The 18,279-nt window shown below is 48.3% G+C and overlaps 1 protein-coding gene across 3 annotated transcripts in view; it reads right to left on the bottom strand.

The window, feature by feature from the left end:
• The window catches only part of Dhx32 (DEAH-box helicase 32 (putative)), a 60,845-nt gene that overhangs the window by 3,180 nt on the left and 39,386 nt on the right, over positions 1-18,279 (bottom strand). For all 3 annotated transcript variants that reach the window (XM_021166201.2, XM_021166200.1, XM_029479342.1), the window contains exons 4-9: positions 17,276-17,648; positions 12,627-12,872; positions 9,701-9,800; positions 9,460-9,618; positions 1,180-1,371; positions 391-540 (exon numbers count right to left, since the gene is read on the bottom strand). In XM_021166201.2, the coding sequence (XP_021021860.1) occupies positions 391-540; positions 1,180-1,371; positions 9,460-9,618; positions 9,701-9,800; positions 12,627-12,872; positions 17,276-17,648 (1,220 nt within the window). The remainder of the gene's footprint in view (positions 1-390; positions 541-1,179; positions 1,372-9,459; positions 9,619-9,700; positions 9,801-12,626; positions 12,873-17,275; positions 17,649-18,279) is intronic.

Raw genomic sequence — 18,279 nt, forward strand, 5'->3', positions numbered from 1 at the left:
GCGGAAGAGCCTCCTTTGGGGAAGCCGGCTGGTCCACTGCTAGCCCCTGCTATCTGTCCCCTGCCCTGGCAGCTTCCCCAGCAGTGGGCCCTCACCTGGGGCATTACAGTAGCCACTTCAATTCAGGTGCACCCGTCTCTGTGCTTCAGGCGTGCTGCTTCTGAAAGCAGCTTCTACAGCTCCCCAAATCCAGACCTGTGCCGTGACATGCTAGGCCTCTGGGTGGATGGCAGTGGCCTGTGGTGTATTTAGGGACTCAGTGCCATTCTGTTTAAGTGGCTGGTGGGACTATCAGAGAAGGGAGGCTAGTAAATAATTCAAGTATCTGCGCCTCCTCTGGGGAAGGGTGAGGGACTAGGGAGGTGGTTTGGGGGAATCATATTCACGTACGTTCATTGGCAGAGTTCAGAACTGTATCTTGGTAGGCATTGTAGACATTGATGAGCGTAAAGTGATCACCTTCAGGGTGCAAGAACGTTTTCCAGCAAGTCACTGCAGCCTCCTCAGCACCATGAGGCACGTGCAAAAAGCAACTGGGAGCTTTAAGATTCAAGAAGTCACAGTCAGCAACATGGAGGACAATCCTGGCCTGATGGTGTGCCCAGGGGCAGGACCCCCTATCTGTGAACCCACTCCTGCCTTGGATCTCTGGATCAATGTGCTGTTCTTAATATTCTTGTTGACTTGGAAGCCAAGGAAATGAAAAGTGAGTGGTCTTACGTTGTTTTGCCAATAGCAGTTAGCACTCTGCTCATATTCTGGTGGAAGCAGTGCGTCCAAATGTCAAGGGGCCCAGAGGGTCAGACATAGGCTCAGGACTATGTTCAGATGCAGCACAGCATTTAGGCCGTGCTGCTGTCAAGGAATGTATGAAGATAATAGGAGCCAGTATAAGATAATGAAGCTGACAGGAAGTACATGCTGCCCGCCCGGCTGCCTGGGAGACACCGCCTGGGACTACTGCTTGTTGCCTGTTGTGCGATACACTCGTCCTTTTGGCAAAAAGCCAAGCAAACGCCTTTTGGCCTTTTATGTTTTTGCATTAATTAAGGTAACTGTAAAAGTTTCCCCTTCTCAGTCTATTAAAACACTTTACTATCCCCTTACATCCAGACTCCATTTAAATCTGTACGTGCTGTGGATTCACAGTACCTAGACAGAAAGGTCTTTAAGGAATACCTGTTACCATGGCAGCGATGGTTAGCATTTCATCTACACAGTCAAATTCACAGGATGCTAAGATAGACTTTGAGAGCTGTGGATCCAGAGGAAACTCAGACATGATGATTCCAAACTCAGAGAGATTCCCATCGTTGTCCAGGGCTGCCAGGTAATCTAAATCTTCCAGTGCCTGCATCAGGCTTTCTGGAGCTAGGAAAGGAAAAAAAGTGAATTTTACACAACTGAGGGGGCAGCAGGTAGTGACTTTTCATTTTTGCATAAAACAAACAACCAATGAACAGAATCGGTAAAGCAAGAATTGGTCAGACACTAAGCCGGTAGCTTCTGAGGGGCTGACAGGGTACACCTTATGGCTATCTAGATAAGGGCCCTGACACAGTGGCAGGCTCCTCAGAGGACAGCCAGGGACTCACTGCATTTTGCTGCAGTTCTGAGGGGTCAAAGTTGAGGATCTAGGGATCTGAGATCTCTCCTGACCAGGCAGCAATGTTCCAGTCGCTGTGACTTAGAGGGAACATGAGGTACTCAAACAACATCTGGAGCAGAGCCTGCTCTCACCAACGGGCTAGCCAGCTAGGCAGCCTGCTGCAGGCACAGAATGCTGAACCATGGAAGCAGCTCTCGAACAAGCCTACAAAGCCAGCCTGAGGATACTTAAGGGAAGATATAATATTTGTTGCTCAATAAGGCAAAACATACATGGTACAGAATCTGGTAAACTGAGGTCCGACAAGGAGAACAAGAGCTAAGACAGAGTGGCCTAGAAGTCACAAGAAAAGCAGAAACGCCAGACACAAACACACAAGGTTCCTGCAAACAGACAAACCTATCCCATCTCTCATTTCTTAGATAACACGGGCACTACTACAGTGTGTATTAATTACATCTGCTCAATTTCCACAAAGAAGTCTACTTAGTCTCTGTCCTTCTGGAACCAAGTTCTATTAAATACACTTTTTCACCTGTCTGCCACCTGGTACTCCTATAAAGGCTACACCAACTCCTACTGTGCTGAAAACTGCCTTTTGTCGGTCTCAGTCCTGGAATGTGTGTGGTGTTCGGGAGGCAACACCTATAGGCCTAACCCAGGAAGCAACTGAATCTGCCTGTCCCTGAGTTTTAAGTGGCTGACGAGAAAACAATGACTCACTTGCTATCTTTACACGTTGACCACCAAAGGTAACTGTCAGAATTCAAGGCACACTGAGAAACTCTGCAACCTCCTCACAGGCTCTAATGTGATCAGATTTCCACTATGGTCAGGAAGCCAGGAAAGCTTTTAGAAACCACAAGTGTGGTCTGGGGTACAGCAGGGAGAGCAGAGCAACTGAGGTGAGAGACTAGGAACAGAGAGGGTGGGGAGGAGCCTGCTGAGACTAACACTCCGGGAGACAGTGAAATCATTCACCTATTGCTTGTGATCTCCCCCCCCCCCCCCCCCTCTCCCTCTCTCTCTCTGCCTCTCCCTCTCCCTTTTCTTTTCCTCTCCCCCCCCCCCCCCCCCCCCCCCACATCAACATTTAGTAAGTGGAATGCTTTCTTTATCGTTTCTCCCTGGGGACGTTGGGCTTGACCTTACTGGTAAACACACATTCTGCAGTTCCAGGAAAGGAACTAACAGGTTACTTAAAAAGTAGTCCCAGAGTTCCACCAGGGATCTGAGGGACCTGAAAGGGGGCATCTGATGTGGCAGAGAAGGTGCAGGGCAGCTGCAGGAAGGAGCATGGCTGTGCTTAAACAGCGAGAACTGGGAGCCCTAGCTGACATTATACAATTTCACGTCATTATATTTATATTATCCTATAGGAAACAGGTTTTAAATACAGCTCCCCTCGGGAATGTTACAGAGCCTTTGCCTCTGCTTGTCTGGGATGGGTAAGCACTTCCAGGTACAGAACAAGACAGGAAGTCTCTGGTAAGCAGGCCTCAAAGCCACAGTCAGGCCTTCCTCAGCATGCTCCTCCTCAGCTTGTATTACCAGCAAGGGTGAAAGACTAGGGCTCCTCGGTCACTAGACATGGGAAGGGCTGAGAGCGGACTCTCCAACCACGAGCAGGACACTGATAGAAGTCATGCCCCGAGCCTGGCTCTCAGATGATGGCTGTGACAGACTCTCAGACGCTCAGGAGTAAGGGTGACAGCTCAGCTGAGCTTTGCTGGGCCCTGAGACCTCACCCATACCAGCTTGGCTCCTGCCTGTGACACAGCAGAAAGTACAAGTGGAACACAGACAGCCACAGGCCTCCATCCGACTTTTTTGCCAAGCAAGCCACATCAGTACCGGGACCAGTTAGGTCTCAGAGAGAACCGGGTCGGAAAGGGGCTGAGTTTGTCTCCACACAAAGCTATGCCTGCTCACACTATGCTAAAGAAGACTGGTGGCCTTCCTTAAGACACAGCTGTCAGTGTCCCCCAGGATAAGGCACTGTGACTGCTAGCTCTTAACACACAATGATGCCCATGAAAGGTGTTCTTTGCAGTGTAACTAGAAGTTTCCCCACTCCACAGCATCAAAGACCAAGCTTCAAACAAGGCTTAGCGCCGTAGTGAGATAGCATAGCATTGGCTATACCAAAACCACCAGGGGGAAAAAAAGAACAGGCCAAAACAATGCATGGGGCTGGAGCACTAGCTTAATGGTTAAGAGCACTGGCTCCTCTTCTAGAGAGCCCTGGTTCAATTCCCAGTACCTACATGGTGGCTCACGCCATCTGTAACTACAATCCTAATCCTCTGGACTGTATACTTAGTATACAGACCTACCTGAAGGCAAAACATCCACACACATAAAAGTAATAAATTAATATTTATAAATGTCCAAGCTTTAAAATGGCTGCCCAGCAGGCGAGTCCATGTCCACAAAGGGACAATATGCACTCTACAAGTTTTGGGATTTTGGAAACAGGATTAAGAGCCTGGCTCTGATGAGGACGGGGGTGGGGGTGGGGGTCGCGGGTGGAGTGGGGAGGGGGGAACAGCTTCTAAGACAGTGTCACAGGCCACACTTCTTAGAACCTGGCGTGTGCAGGACCTTTACAAGATCCACAGCATTTCTACATTTGAATCTCGTCTGGCCAAGGCTGAGTGGCCAGCCAGCTGGTTCCGTATTTTGTTTAGTGAGCAACACCCTTCCAGAAGCCATGCTCTGCCAGCACAGCTGACATGACTCTAAAAGGGCAAGGCCAGCAGTCTTAGTACCTAGAAGCCCATCTCAGGGGCACTGTGGTGACATCGTCTCAGGGGCACTGTGGTGACGTCTCAGGGGCAATCACTGTGATCACTGTCTGTTTGCACACTTATGGAAAGTACCTTCTTAGTCCAGGTAGGTAGCCTTGGGCAGCTAGGAGTCGCTCAGACCTGCAATGCCAAGCATTTATTGAACCCCGGTCACTTTTCTAAGGGATGAAAATATTAACTAGCTGACCTGAGCCCTGAGGCAGTTACTCTGATTGTGGGTATATTAAAGCTATTTCTATCCTATGCCTCTAACTTCCTCCCTGATTAAGTTCTCAGTATCTATCTGTAAAATGACTTTCTAATGCTTCCAAGGTGCTCCAGTGGGTTGCATCTTGGAAACTGTTCTTGGAATGTTCCTCTCTGTACACACACACTCACACACATGCACACACACAAGAATGCACATATCCCTCTCTGAAGATGGTGATAAATTCTGTGTGGCCTTTGCACAAACAATGGTGTCTGTGCAGCACCCAGCACTCAGACCAGAGGATGGCTCAGTTGGGAAAATGCTTGCAGCACAAGCCTGACAGCCTGAATGACACTCTGGAATCCACATGGTGGAAGAAAAGAACTGACTCCTGCAAGTTGTATTCTGAACTTCTCAAATAAATGTAATAAAAATAAATAAACAACAACAAGATTCTAGCTATGGTCTTTGCAGGTGCAGTGGTTGAACAACTGCTTAGCTCTGGGCTGTCGGAGGTAACATGCAGCATGCGTCCTGCCTGCAGAGAGAAGTCTCTGTCCAAAGCTCCAGATGCAGCTCTGATGACTGAGCCAAGCTGGCAGGTGGCATTCTCTCACTCCCTAGTACAGACTGTGGCACTTTGGACCAATCTGTGTTTTCAACCCATCACAGACTTGCAGACATCCTCACAAATGCCTCTGGGAGTATGGCTATGATGACAGAAGCACCAGGTTCACTAACTCAGTGAAAAGTGTGCACCTGAGCCCTGATGGGGCCACTGCAGAGCTGGATTCCCCTCTCTAATTGGCCTCTGCAAGGAGGAGCCTGGCCCCGCCCGCACTGTGTGTTCTCTTCAGTACCCTGTCTTGTTGCATACACCAAGCTACAAGTCCTAGTGGGTACAGTTCATTTTTCTCTTCCTTCTCTCCTTCCTTCTTTCTTTTCTTCCTTTCTCCCTCCCTCCTCCCCCTCCTCCCTTTCTTCCTTCCTCCCTCCCTTCCCACCTGCTTCTGGTTTCAGACCTGGCCTCCAGTTTCTCCTAGTATCCCTCAGACCCTGCCCCAACCTTGAACTTTCCAGCCCAGGGGCTAGGCTGCCCTTCCCCAGAGGCTCTTCCCTATATAATCCAGACATTTTGCCCCCTCTACTTCTTTTCTCTCTCTGCACCCACCCCACCCCCTTTCTCTTTCTTCCCCTTCCCTCTCCCCATGGTGACTCCCCTGGCCTCAGTCCTTGGGACCCCAAGAACTCCTCGAGAGCTGCTTCCCAATAAACCTGCCTTTAGTATATTCTAATCTGGCTTGAATTGGCTCTTTTCACTGGCAGAGAAATAACCTATCCTGATTGACGTTGAACTTCCAATTCTCCTGCCTCCACTTCCATTCTGTAAGCACTGTGGTTATAGACACGTATCACTATGCCTGGCTCTCATTTTTCTTTTCAAATCTCAGAAATCCTGGTCATCTCAACTCAAAACCAGTTTTATCTGCAACAAGTTAAAACAAATTCTGAATCAGAGCATAGAGATGACATTCAGCAGAGTCAGGGACATTTTGCCTGGTTTCTCTCCAAATCCCTGTCCAGGTACCTTCGCCTTCCAAGGACAGTAACAGTTTCAGCCATCTGTTTCTGCTGAGGCACTCGGTTAGTCCTGGACTTCCTGACCCAGATCAACAGTGGCTGTGACACTTATGTGGAGGTCATTCCTCATGCAGCCAAGGAAAAGGGAAAAACAAAACAAATAAACAAAACAAAACAACCCCCCTGGATTTCGTGTTTCTGCAGAGCGCCATGTCGAGGGAACTCACTTAGCTGCCAAGAGCCTCGTCATGCCAAGGCCACTGCCACATGGTTCACAGAGCCTGAGAGCCAAATCTACTGCCACACGGTTCACCGAGCCTGAGAGCCAGAGCTCGCTGTGCTCGGACATTTCAATTATAAGTTGGTCATGAGCTTCTTCCTTTTTTTTTTTTTTTTTTTTTTTGGTTTGTTTGTTTTTTTTTTTTGTTTCCAAAATGATGAGTCAGAGTTCATCCACAATGATATTTCCCCAAGCACAGCAGAAAACAGCTGCTGGCATTATCAGGAGCCAAAAATAAATGGTGACTCTGACCCCTTTGTTCCCAGTTATCAGTTTGAAACCTCACGAGGTAAGCAGCAAACAGGAGCCACACAGAGAGCAGGGAGCCCACAGGCCAGCCAACAGCTTCCTTTCAGGTATCTCTGATGTTTGATTTCTTCAGAACCCTCTTGCAGGCCTACTCTTACTTCCCCCTTCACATCTAGTCCATCAAACATCCCCTGTCCTGAGCAGAAAGATGCTGAGGGCACCAAGGCAGAGTGGTAGGCTGGACGGCAGCCTTAGCGGGTGACGCGCACTTGGGCCAACGCTGCAGCATGCAGTCTCTAGGACCCATCCCGACCATGAAAAAAGTCTAGTCTGGAATGTGTCTCAGTAGTGGAACACTCTCATAGGCTGCTCAGGCTCTGGGTTCAACCCCTAACAACAAAATGTAAAAGCAACAGAAACAGTGAAAACCCTTCTGCAGAGGAGGCTTCTGGAGAGATCACTGTAGCAGATCCGTCTGTGGCAAACACCGACGATGTGAAGTTCAGGGACCGCCATGCAGCAAGGAGGAAGTGGTTGGGATCCCCACCCGAGATGTCATCCTCAGGGCCAGGACGAGGTGAAGGCAGCATGCACACAGGCCTGGGTCACACAGCCCCCACCTCAAACACTCCTACCTCCTACTTATCTGTCTTGCAAAATACAGCAAAGGACAGAGACATTACAGGCAGATTGTCATTTACTTCCAGGGTAAGCATCATGGAAAAGTTTAGCCACTGGCCAAAAGTGTGGGGAAATTTAAGTTATTTCTCCGTAAATGGAAGTAAAAACTAAGGTATTGATTAAACAGCTGCCAATACTTTAAGTTAGAGCCCTTCATTCAGTGATCTAGACATTTGCTTGCTTTTTGGAAGGTAAGCTCCAAGTCACAGAAGAAAGCAGGTGAGAGGAGACGAACCCTCTCTGACAGCCTGGTGTCTCCCTGGCCATGGGGCTAGCTAGGTTCCCATCAGCTTCAGGAGCATGCTGGGAGGGGAAACGGGGAGCCCTGGCTGAGCTCTTCCACTCATTATTCATAGGCTCCTGCTGCTCCGGCTTGGCAAGGAACACCAGAGACAAGAGGGAAAGCCACCCAGGAACCTTTCGCAGGAAAAGAAGGCCAGGACAGTCAGACAGCGGCCACTGGCAGGGAAGGTGCCACCTGCTCCATCTGTGAGTTGCCCTGAATCTAGCAACTTGGTTTCTCGTCTGTAAAGTGGAGCAAAAAAAGCCAGCATCCAGTCACTGGGCTACTGTCTTAAATGATTTAACACACCAATAAACATATATAAATGACCAAGTGTTTAGCGAACAGGCCAGGGTTCAAACAGATAAGATGCACAGACTATGGCTGCTGGCAGACCTTCCTCACCAGCTGGTTATTGACAAGTACAGCTGCCACCATGTCCCAGACCCTGTACCTAGAGCTGAAGAAGGCTTTAACCCCCTCCTGCCAGGGAGGATAAGACAACTGGGAATGCAGTGAAAGCCACCAGCTGACTTCCTTTTGAGCAGTTAACACTGCTCTGCCTTGGGCATAGGTGGCTGTCCCTCAGGTAGCAGTTGCTTAGCCTGGCTTCACTGGCCTTTCTTCCCCTCAGCATTCCAGTAGCTCTGGGCACAGGAGAAAGTAAACCCCAGGAAGAAACTGCTCGGATTAGGATTCAAATGTCTCAGTCTTGCTTCAGGAATCTCCCCTCCCTTACGTGTTGAACCTAAATTGCAAAGGAGTGAAATCTGAGTGGGTTTTCCCTAGGTGCTAACAAGATCCACGAGGAGGACTTCCAAGCCACTGGGAATGTGTCCCTTACCTTCTGTTCGTCTTGCCCTTAGATAGCAGTGCCCCATTGTCCCTCCCTATTCTGGCCAGTCCTTCTGGTTCCAGTGTCCAAAACATAAGACACTCTCTGGGCTGGGGAAATGGCTCAGTGGGTAGAGTGTTACCACCCAAGAATAAGGAGCTGAATTCAGATCCCAGCAGCCACATATACATCCAGGCTGCTGGTGCACATCTGAATCTCAGGGCCTGGGGGATGGAGGGGCAGTTAGGAGAATCCCAGAGGCTTGCTTGATGGTCAGCAGGTCTAGCCATTCAGTGAACTCCAGGTTGAATAACAGACCCTGTCTCAAAAATGAAGGTAAAGAGTGATACAGGAAAATACCTTATGTTGACCTTTGACCCTTATGTTGGCTAGTTTATGTCAACTTGACACAAGCTAGAGTTATCTGAAAGGAGGGAACCTCAATTGAGAAAATGCCTCCATAAGATCCAGCTGTAGGGAATTTTCTTCATTAATGATCGATGGGTGAAGGGCAGCCCATTTGGGTGGGGCCATTCCTGACCTGATGGTTCTGGATTCTATAAGAAAGCAGGCTGAGCAAGCCATGTGAAGCAAGCCAATAAGCAGTCTCTTTCCATGGCCTCTGCTTCAGCTCCTGCCTCCAGATCCCTGCCCTGCTTGAATCCCTGTCTTCAATATTCCTTCCATGATAAACAGTGATCTGAAAGTGTACACCAAATAACCCCTTTCCTCCCCAGTTTGCTTTTGGTCACGGTGTTTCATCACAGCAATAGTAACCCTAACTAAGACAAGTCTTCATCACACACACACACACACAGCACTGAGTCAGCACTGAGCGAACCGCATGCTGGCTTACAGTGATAGGTGCTTCGTGCTGTCAGGAGACACGTGAGGCAGGGAGAAATGGCAGGAATAGGAAGAAAAGCAGAGTGTAAAGCTACCTGGCCTGTTCATGAAGTCGCAGCGGCCCAGGCCTGCGATGTCCACCCTCTTCATGAAGAGCACCATGCTAGTCAGGTTGGCTTCCTGCATTTCCGCTGGCTTAAGGGGCCTCATGTCTTTGGAGGCAAATTCTTCAGTGTACAGACAGAAAAGTTTTCCTTAAAAAAGTCAAGGGAAATGGCTTCAGTGTTGCTGTGGCATCCCTGCGGACTTCACACTGCTTTGTGCCCACCACACTACCTGAGGGAGAAGACCCGAGGAGCTGCTTCCGGATCTCTGCTTGGCTTTGGCTGATGGGCTGCAGGACAAGGGAGTTGGCTCTGATCCGGGGGTTATATACCTTTAACAGAAACACAGCAGGTTAGCTCCTGGAACTCAGGGGAAGTCACCTGCCTCTACCCACAGTGACTGCCCTCAGTACCACCAGACATGCTGTCAGGCTCTTTGGTGTCTACCACACACTATGAGATAGAAACTGCAAGGGAGGGACTTGGCATATGGATCTGCAAGCTGCCTGCTTCCAGTGCCCTCTGAAGTACCTCAGTATCAGCTGCCATCAGCCTCATGCTGGTGAGTGGGGGCCCCCCTCCCAAGACACACACAATGCCACATGAAAGAAAGGCTTTCCATTCAATCGGGCTGACCTGACTTGATGTTTTGCTCAGGCTGAGTATTACTTCAGTGGCCGTGCTTACGATACACATGGGGTTTTCTGGGTAGTACACCTACTGCAAATGCCACACGGCACTAACAGTCACTCTTGCGTGTGACAGCCTGTGCTCTAGGGACAGTGAAGTGACCAAAGACTGACTCTAACAAGTCAGGTGTGGTGGAGCGAGACTAAGATCCCTGCACTTGAAGGATGAAGGCCAGCCAGGCTTCAGGGCAAGATGTTGGCTCAAAAGAGACTACCTACAACTTATTTCAAGGGAACCGTGATACAAATAATTTGCAATAAGTCATTTCATTTATAATAATTTATTATCTTTAAATTATTGTTGTTAGTTGAGACAGGACAGAATTTCTCTGTGTAGTCCTAGCTGTTCTGGAACTTGCTCTGTAAACAAAACTGACCTCGAACTCAGAGACCTACCTCTGCCTCCTGAGTGCTGGGATTAAAGGTGTGCGTCACCACTGCCCAACTTTAATAATTTACTTTCTAAAATGTTTAGAATTAGGGGGCTGGAGATAGAAACTGCAAGGGACCTGGCATATAAAGCTGCCAGCTTCCACTGCACTCTGTAGTATGGGACCTCAGTATCATCTGCCACCAGCCTCACTGGTTAACTCACTGGTTAAGAGCACTGGCTGCTCTTTCAGAGGACCCTGGTTCAAGTTCCAGCACCCACATGGCAGTTCATACCTGTCTATAACTCCCGTTCCAGGGTATCTGACACCCTCACACAGATACACACACACACACACACACACACACAGAGGCAAAACACCAATGCACATAAAGTAAATAAATTATATATAAAAAAGAAAAAATTTTAGAATTTAGGTGACAGCAGATGGTGTCGAGGATGTGGAGAAAGAGGAACACTCCTCCATTGCTGGTGGAAATCAGTTTGGCAGTTCCTCAGAAAATTGGACACAGCACTACCTGTGGCCCTAGCTATACCACTCCTGGGCATATACCCAGAAGATTCTCCAACATGTAAAAAGGACACATGCTCCACTATGTTCATAGTAGCTTTATTTATAATAGCCAGGAGCTGGAAAGAACCCAGATGTCCTTGAACAAAGGAATGGATACAGAAAATGTGGTACATTTACACAATGGAGTACTACTCAGCTATTGAAAACGATGAATTCATGAAGTTCTTAGGCAAATGGATGGAACTAGAAAACATCATCCTGAGTGAGGTAGCCCAATCACAAAAGAACACACATGGTATGCACTCACTGATAAGTGGATATTAGCCCAAAAGTTCGGAATACCCAAGATACAATTCACAGACCTCATGAACCTCAAGAAGAAGGAAGACCACAGTGTGGATACTTCAGTCCTTCTTAAAGGGAGAACAAAATATCCATGGAAGGAGTTACAGAGACAAAGTGTGAAGCAGAGACTGAAGGAATGACCATCCAGAGACTACCCTACCTGGGAATCCATCCCACAAACAACCACCAAAACCAGACATTATTGTGGATGCCAACAAGAGCCTGCTGACAGGAGCCTGATATAGCTGTCTCCTGAGAGGCTCTTCCAGTGCTTGACAAATACAGAAGTGGATGCTCACAGTCATCCATCGGACTGAGCACTGGGTCCCCAATGGAGGAGCTAGAGAAAGGAGCCAAGGAGCTGAAGAGGTTTGCAGCCCCAGAGGAGTAACAACAATATGAACTAACCAGTACCCCCAGAGTTCCCAGGGACTAAACCACCAACCAAAGGGTACACATAGAGAGACCCATGTCTCCAGCCACATATGTAGCAGAGGATGGCCTTGTGGGACATCAATGAGAGGAGAGGCCCTTGTTCTTGTGAAGGCTCTGTGCCCCAGTTTAGGGGAATGCCAGGACAGCGAAGCGGGAGTGGGTAGGTTAGTGAGCAAGGGGAGGGGGAATGGGATAGGGGGGTTTTCGGAGGGGAAAGGTGGAAAGGGGATAACATTTCCAATGTAAATAAAGAAAACATCTAATAAAAAAAAGAAGAATTTAGAATGAAAAAAATTGCCCAATTATCAAATATTTTTAAGTAGTCAATTCACTTGAAACCAATTTCCCTAAAGATGCTAACTACACTGATAAATGGACAACTAGATACAATATACCAGAGAAGCTTCAGAGGCTGAATAATGTACCATGCTAGTAGCTTACCTAAAGACACAAGGGGTTGGGCACTGGGCTACTAAGCAGCAGGTCCTGGCTTAATCCAGTTAAAAGGGAGAAAGAAGGAAGGGAGGAAGGAAGGGAAGGGAGGGAGGGAGGACAGGCAGGCAGGGGGACAGGAACTAATACCTTTAGGCTAAAGTTTGGTATTTCCTCAAGCCTCTGACCCTCAATTTGTTTCCAGACTACCAAGATGCTAATGAGATACAGCCAGACTCTAACTGATGGCTGCAACTACTGCAAGCCCATCTGACCCGATAAAGAGAGCCCTGGGTCACAGTGCACCCTCACTTTTTGGCTACTGGTGAACTGGCCCCAGGATGGTAATTACCTGCCTCCTTTCCAGACCAACATCAATGACAAATTTGACCGTGTGGCTCCAGATCAGAGACTCCCCGCAGCTGGTGGTCAGCACCACCCGTCTCTGATACACTTGGCATTTTTTCTCGGTTTCGTCCGCTGGCCTGAACAGGCTGCACTTCTCTTTGGGATACAAAGGGATGACCACCAGGTCGCCCACGTCTGGGTTTAAGATGGATCCTTCCTGACACACAAGTTCATAGGTTTTTTCAATATCCTAAAGAGAGAAAATAAACATCCATGAGACTAAGTAACAGTATTCCCGTAAAAAATGACCCCACAATTCCATAAAGTTTTAGGCAATAATACACACAAAGAAAGAAATGTCTAGGCTGTTGCCTTAAATAAGGACAGGGGATGCAATTGTCCTTTAGGCAAGTTAAATGTGATTTCTACACGATGTCATGGCTTTCCTCTCTGAAAACGCCCTGCCTGCTTCTCTGCCTTCCTTCTGCTGTGTGCCCAGCTTGATGCTGTTCCTCACACACATTAGCATGAGCAGAGGAATCAGATTCACCCTCACATCACTGCACCGAGCCAATGGAACTAAGTGCTGCCCAATTGCACCGAGAGTTTCTATAAAGGAAAGCATACCAGCCAGGTGTGCTGGCTCCTGCCTGAATTCCCAGGGCTCAGGGGCTGAGGCAGGAGGATTGCCATGAAGTCAAGGCCAGCCTGAACTACAGTGTGAAACTTCATCTCACAAAACTAAAATAAAGCATAAAGGCACGTACAAGAATACGACCAGAGCCTTGCTTGGGTCACCTTAGACATCATTTGACCCACACAGACTTCTAAGTGGTGGCAGAAAGGCTGTAGGGGGGCAGGGAGCTGTCACTGCCGATGCTGCCTTGCATCTGCAGGCATTTAGAACAATCTGTTCAAATGTACAGCACACATATGGGGGAAAGAACAAATCAACGGCCATGCAATTACTTGCAAGCAAATGGGAGAGCCCGAAGGGAAGGCACTTTGTACAGTTCTCAAACCCCAGCTCATTTCTGAAAAGATGTTACTTAGTCTGAGTCCTTTTTAATAGTTGCAAAATTTTCTATTTTTTAAAGTACAAGGCAAGCCACCAAATGGAGCTTCACCCGGCTTATCAGAACCATCAGCTCACTAAAACCCCCACAACTGGAAAGTTGGCCTCCTGTGACCTCTGTGGTTTTAAGGCTCCGTCCCCTTCTCCTTGTCTTTAGCTCATGGTAGCTTCCTTGCTACACCTTTTGTAGAGTGGCTCTAGTCACCTGGAGGGTTTTGGAGGGACCCAGCTTAAAGTGGGTTTGGGCAGCAAAGGCTGTTGGCAGCCGGGGTGGGCTGTTCCCAGGAGACCTGCTCTCAGGCTGCCCTCACGCACATACACATTTTACTTGGACAAAGTCTTTTTTTCTCAAACTAAGCGAACAGCACAACTGTCTATATCCCAAATAGTGAAAAACGGGTCAACCAGATAGCAAAACAAATTATTTCTTGCTGGCGCTGGGAGATAGGGCCAGGAGGATTAGGAGGTTCTTGGCTTCCAGTTTAAAAGACAAAACGAACAATCCAGATTGCTTGCTTCATTTTACCACACACCTTTTCTGAGGACAGCCTCACTGGGGACACCCACATTCCTCCTGCTTCAGGTAGGTGTCCTTAACCCTCAACAGAGAATACAGCAAAAGAATTCAGCTCTGGAAGCCCACTTCAGAACAATCTCTTACCAATATAAACCTTCAAACAGCAGAGAAATAATTACGTCCTCTTAGAATATTGTTGAAAAGAATAATTTTGATAACTATAAGGGATAATGTTTATACACACTGTGCGAAGATTTGTCTCTGTCCTTCCTTGCCTGCCTAAGGCACCTTCTCATTGGTTAAAATAACAGGCCTATGGCCTATGGCAAAAGATAGCACAGAAGGTGGACCAATGGCAGAGAGAAGAACTCTGGGAAAGAGTCAGGCGTGGGAAGATTTATCACCTGGACTCGGAGGAAGTCTGACATATGAAACTGAGGAGAGGTAACCAGCCACATGGCAGATATAGAGTAGTATAAACAGGTTAGTGTAAGTTAAGAGTTGGGAGCGAGCCTAGCATACAGCCTAGGCATAAATATGAAAGTAAGTCTCTATGTCATTATTCAGGCACTGGGACACAGGAAAGCCCTAATGGTTAGAGGTAATTAAGCTGGGTTTTGTTTTGTTTTACTTTGCTTTTTTGAGACAGGGTCTAATCACGTAACTCTGGCTGACCTAAAACTCACAGAAACTGCCTATTTCTTCTCTTGTAAAAAATTTTTATATTGAATTTTGGTCACACACACACACACACACACACACACACACACACACTTTTTGCAGGAAGAGAAATGAAGGAAACATCCTACAGGAAGATGGCAGAGGGGACAGAATGGATGCTATGTATGGTCCCTCTCCCTCAAGCACAGCCTACATACAGCTCTGAGGCCAGAGCTTCAAAAACTGCAAAAGGCAATGCTGAATATGCATCTGGGAGCTTCTGGTCCACTGTCTATTTATTTCCTCTTTTTAAAAGTTAGTTAGTTAGTTAGTTTGTTTGGACAGCCCCGCCCCCTCCCACCCTGGCTATCCTGGAACTCACTCTGTGACACAGGATGGAGGTCCTGCCTGCCTCTCAAGGGCTGGAATTAAGGGTGCACTCCAGCCCACCCAGGGTATTCCCTCAGGTATTACTCAGTAAGTCTGAGATCAATGAGGCCCCACAGCCACACAGAGCATTTCCCAGGAAACTCCAACCCTTGAGCACTGGCCTGCTGGTCCCGCACAGTGACCCAGTCAGACTACACTCTATGAACGCAACTTACATCTTCTACTTAAGTTCATGTTTTGTTCTCAGGTTAAAAAGGCTGGAAGCACTCAGGGTGCTCAGTGTGGTCAATACGAGTCACAGGGAAGCCCGTGCACTGACATGGGGACCAGCTCACAGCAGGTGTGGGGGAGTCAGCAGCTGGAGGAGGTGTGATACACCTGACAAGAGTGCACAGCCAACTCCCAAAACTATGGTTGGCGGCAATGTCTGCAATTTGAATTTCTTAAAAAACACAGCTCTCACCTACGCTTGTCTTATACGGTCCTGAAGGACCACAGCAGGTTTTAATTGTATGTAGAAGCCAAGATGGGTTTGAGTAGCATGAGGCAAACAACCATCATTAGCTCTGAGCAGGGATTTTAGGACAGGAGCGCTGCTGAGAAAGGCTCCTCGGTACCACAGTGGTAAGCTTGCAAGGTTGCAGACAGACGAAATCCAGACCTGCAGTGCTCGGGCTTTCTGGCACGTCTGCAGGAGCCAGCAGGTGTTGGGCAGCAGGCAAGGCAGCTGCTGTGCCCCTGGATAAGGAAGAGTCTAGCCCTGGCAGCCCACTGCAGCAGCACCTCCGTGCTCTGGGCCCAGGAGGGTGAGAGCCCCCTGCAGTTCTCATGACCATCACTTCCATGGGAGAAGACTGCCATGCCTACTGTTTCGTAACAGAAAGGACACTTTCTAAGTCAGCTCACCAGCTTAAAGGTCACCGTGTCACTGATGCATAGGTTCCATTACATGACTCTAAGACAACCTCTATGCCAAACCTGGTACAACCTTTAGTTTCCAAAGCATCCATTTGGGATGTTTTTTGAGACAGCTTCATTCTGAAGCCAAGGCTAGCTTTCCACCTTCTGATTCTAGGATCTCATGGTTCAGCCTGGTGAGTCCATGACCCTGCCTGAACCTGGATGCTTCGAAATGTCTGATTTTAATCTCAAAGATGACTCTTTCTCCTGTCGGTCTCCATCTGGCAGTTTCAACTTTCAAATGTCCTGACTTCACTATTGTTCCTTCCTCAGGCTCTGCTCTGCCCTTAATCATTCTGTTACCTCCCCAAGGGCCTTTTAAACATTCTATGTGAGGCACTAAATTACCACCATAGAATATTAGTATTCAGAAGAGGTGTATCATCTACACAAACAACTGATACATGTCTTATGCAGATGAGACTCTGAATTCCTTTCCTAAGGAAACAAGGTTTAAGTCTCAAGCCCCACCCCAAGTTCCTAGAGTTCTGAGCCTGAATTGAAGCCACATCTCCGAGCTACCCCCTCCCACCCTTCACCCCACCCTGGCAGATCCACACCAAGGCAGGGGCTCACTCCTTTGTAGCTAACCTTTCTCCAACACTTTCTGGTTCCTGTTAATCACTGGAACTCCTGCACACCTGCTTTGTACTGAGAGGTTGGAGACACTGGAGGTTGGCTGGGGTAGAACAGGCTGCTAGTCTTTAAGAAGAGTGGTCTACTTCAGGTGCTGCTGAGAGGGCAGCAGAGTGTGGAGTCCTCTGTGTCCACTGTGTCGCCATGAAAGACGGCCAGCTTCCATCAAGCTGGGTCCTAGATCCTCAGGATGCCATCCTATTCCTTCTCAGCCCCGAGAGACTGGCAAGGCTCTCACGGAGGTGTCGTCTACCCTATCTGTGCTGCAGCTTATGTGGTATGAGGTGTGCTGTCAAGAATATGCAATTCCCGACACGGCCGCTGTGCAATGGGAGCCGCAAGCTGCTGACGGAAAAGCTTCCCACAGGAAATGCCCTTTGACAACACTTTTGCGTTGGGATGCCCCTTAACTTACTTGTTCACAGGCCAGGAAGACCACAACGTCACCCTTCTCATCCGAGCGGTGGATTTCAAAGATAAGGCGTACGACAGAATCGAAGGAGTCCTTCTGAGGCCCACTAAGGTACACCACCTCCACGGGGTGCTTATTCCTCACGTCTATGACAGGCACGTCGCCATAGTAGGAACTGAGTTTACTGGTGAGGAGAGGCGAGCAGATAACTATGAGCTTCAGCTCTGGCCTTGCCAGCAGCACATCTTTAAGGAGTCCGAGCAGCACGTCAGTCGCCAGGCTTCTCTCATGGACATCGTCCAAGATGATGACGCCATAGCTACCCAGGAAAGGGTTGGACATCATCTCTCTCTGCAGCATGTCATCAGTACAGTACCTACACAGAAGACACATTCAGGTTAGAGAATTCCCATGAACACCGTGTAAAGGACTCCCCAAAACACACACGTAGGCTCTGGCTTTCTTTGTGACACTGGTTACATTTTTTTCCTTGGAGCCAAGATTCCTTTGAGGTGATAGACTCTGTAGGGTCACAGCACGGAACCCCACATAAACACATTTTAAATATCCTTTGTACATGCTCAGTGAGTCCTCAAGGCTCACCACAGAAGCCCTGGTCAGAGGCCTCTCCTTACAGACCTCTGTAACCAGTGATCACGACAACCCAGTGTCCTGCTCTTAATCACAAGGGTATGCAAACTCATTGTTACAAATGGTAATAAATGCATGGAACATTTGCCGGTGGCTTTGTAAACTACACAGTATTGTCATGGAACATCCTTACTGGACAGTTACCTCCCTTCCTGTCACTGGTGGAACTCTGGGTACTGCCATACATTTTACAAGGAAAGAACTCAGGCTCATGGCCCAGCCACTCACATTAAGACTCTCACTGGGGGTTGCTGGTGACAACTGTGTCACCAAGGTGCTAACATCATTAAGTTTGAAATGTTGCTCAAATAAGAGCAAACAGAAGTTGCTACGGCGGGGGGGGGGGGGGGGGGGGG

The sequence above is a fragment of the Mus caroli genome, chromosome 7, assembly GCF_900094665.2.
Source record: "Mus caroli chromosome 7, CAROLI_EIJ_v1.1, whole genome shotgun sequence".
Lineage (NCBI taxonomy): Eukaryota > Metazoa > Chordata > Mammalia > Rodentia > Muridae > Mus > Mus caroli.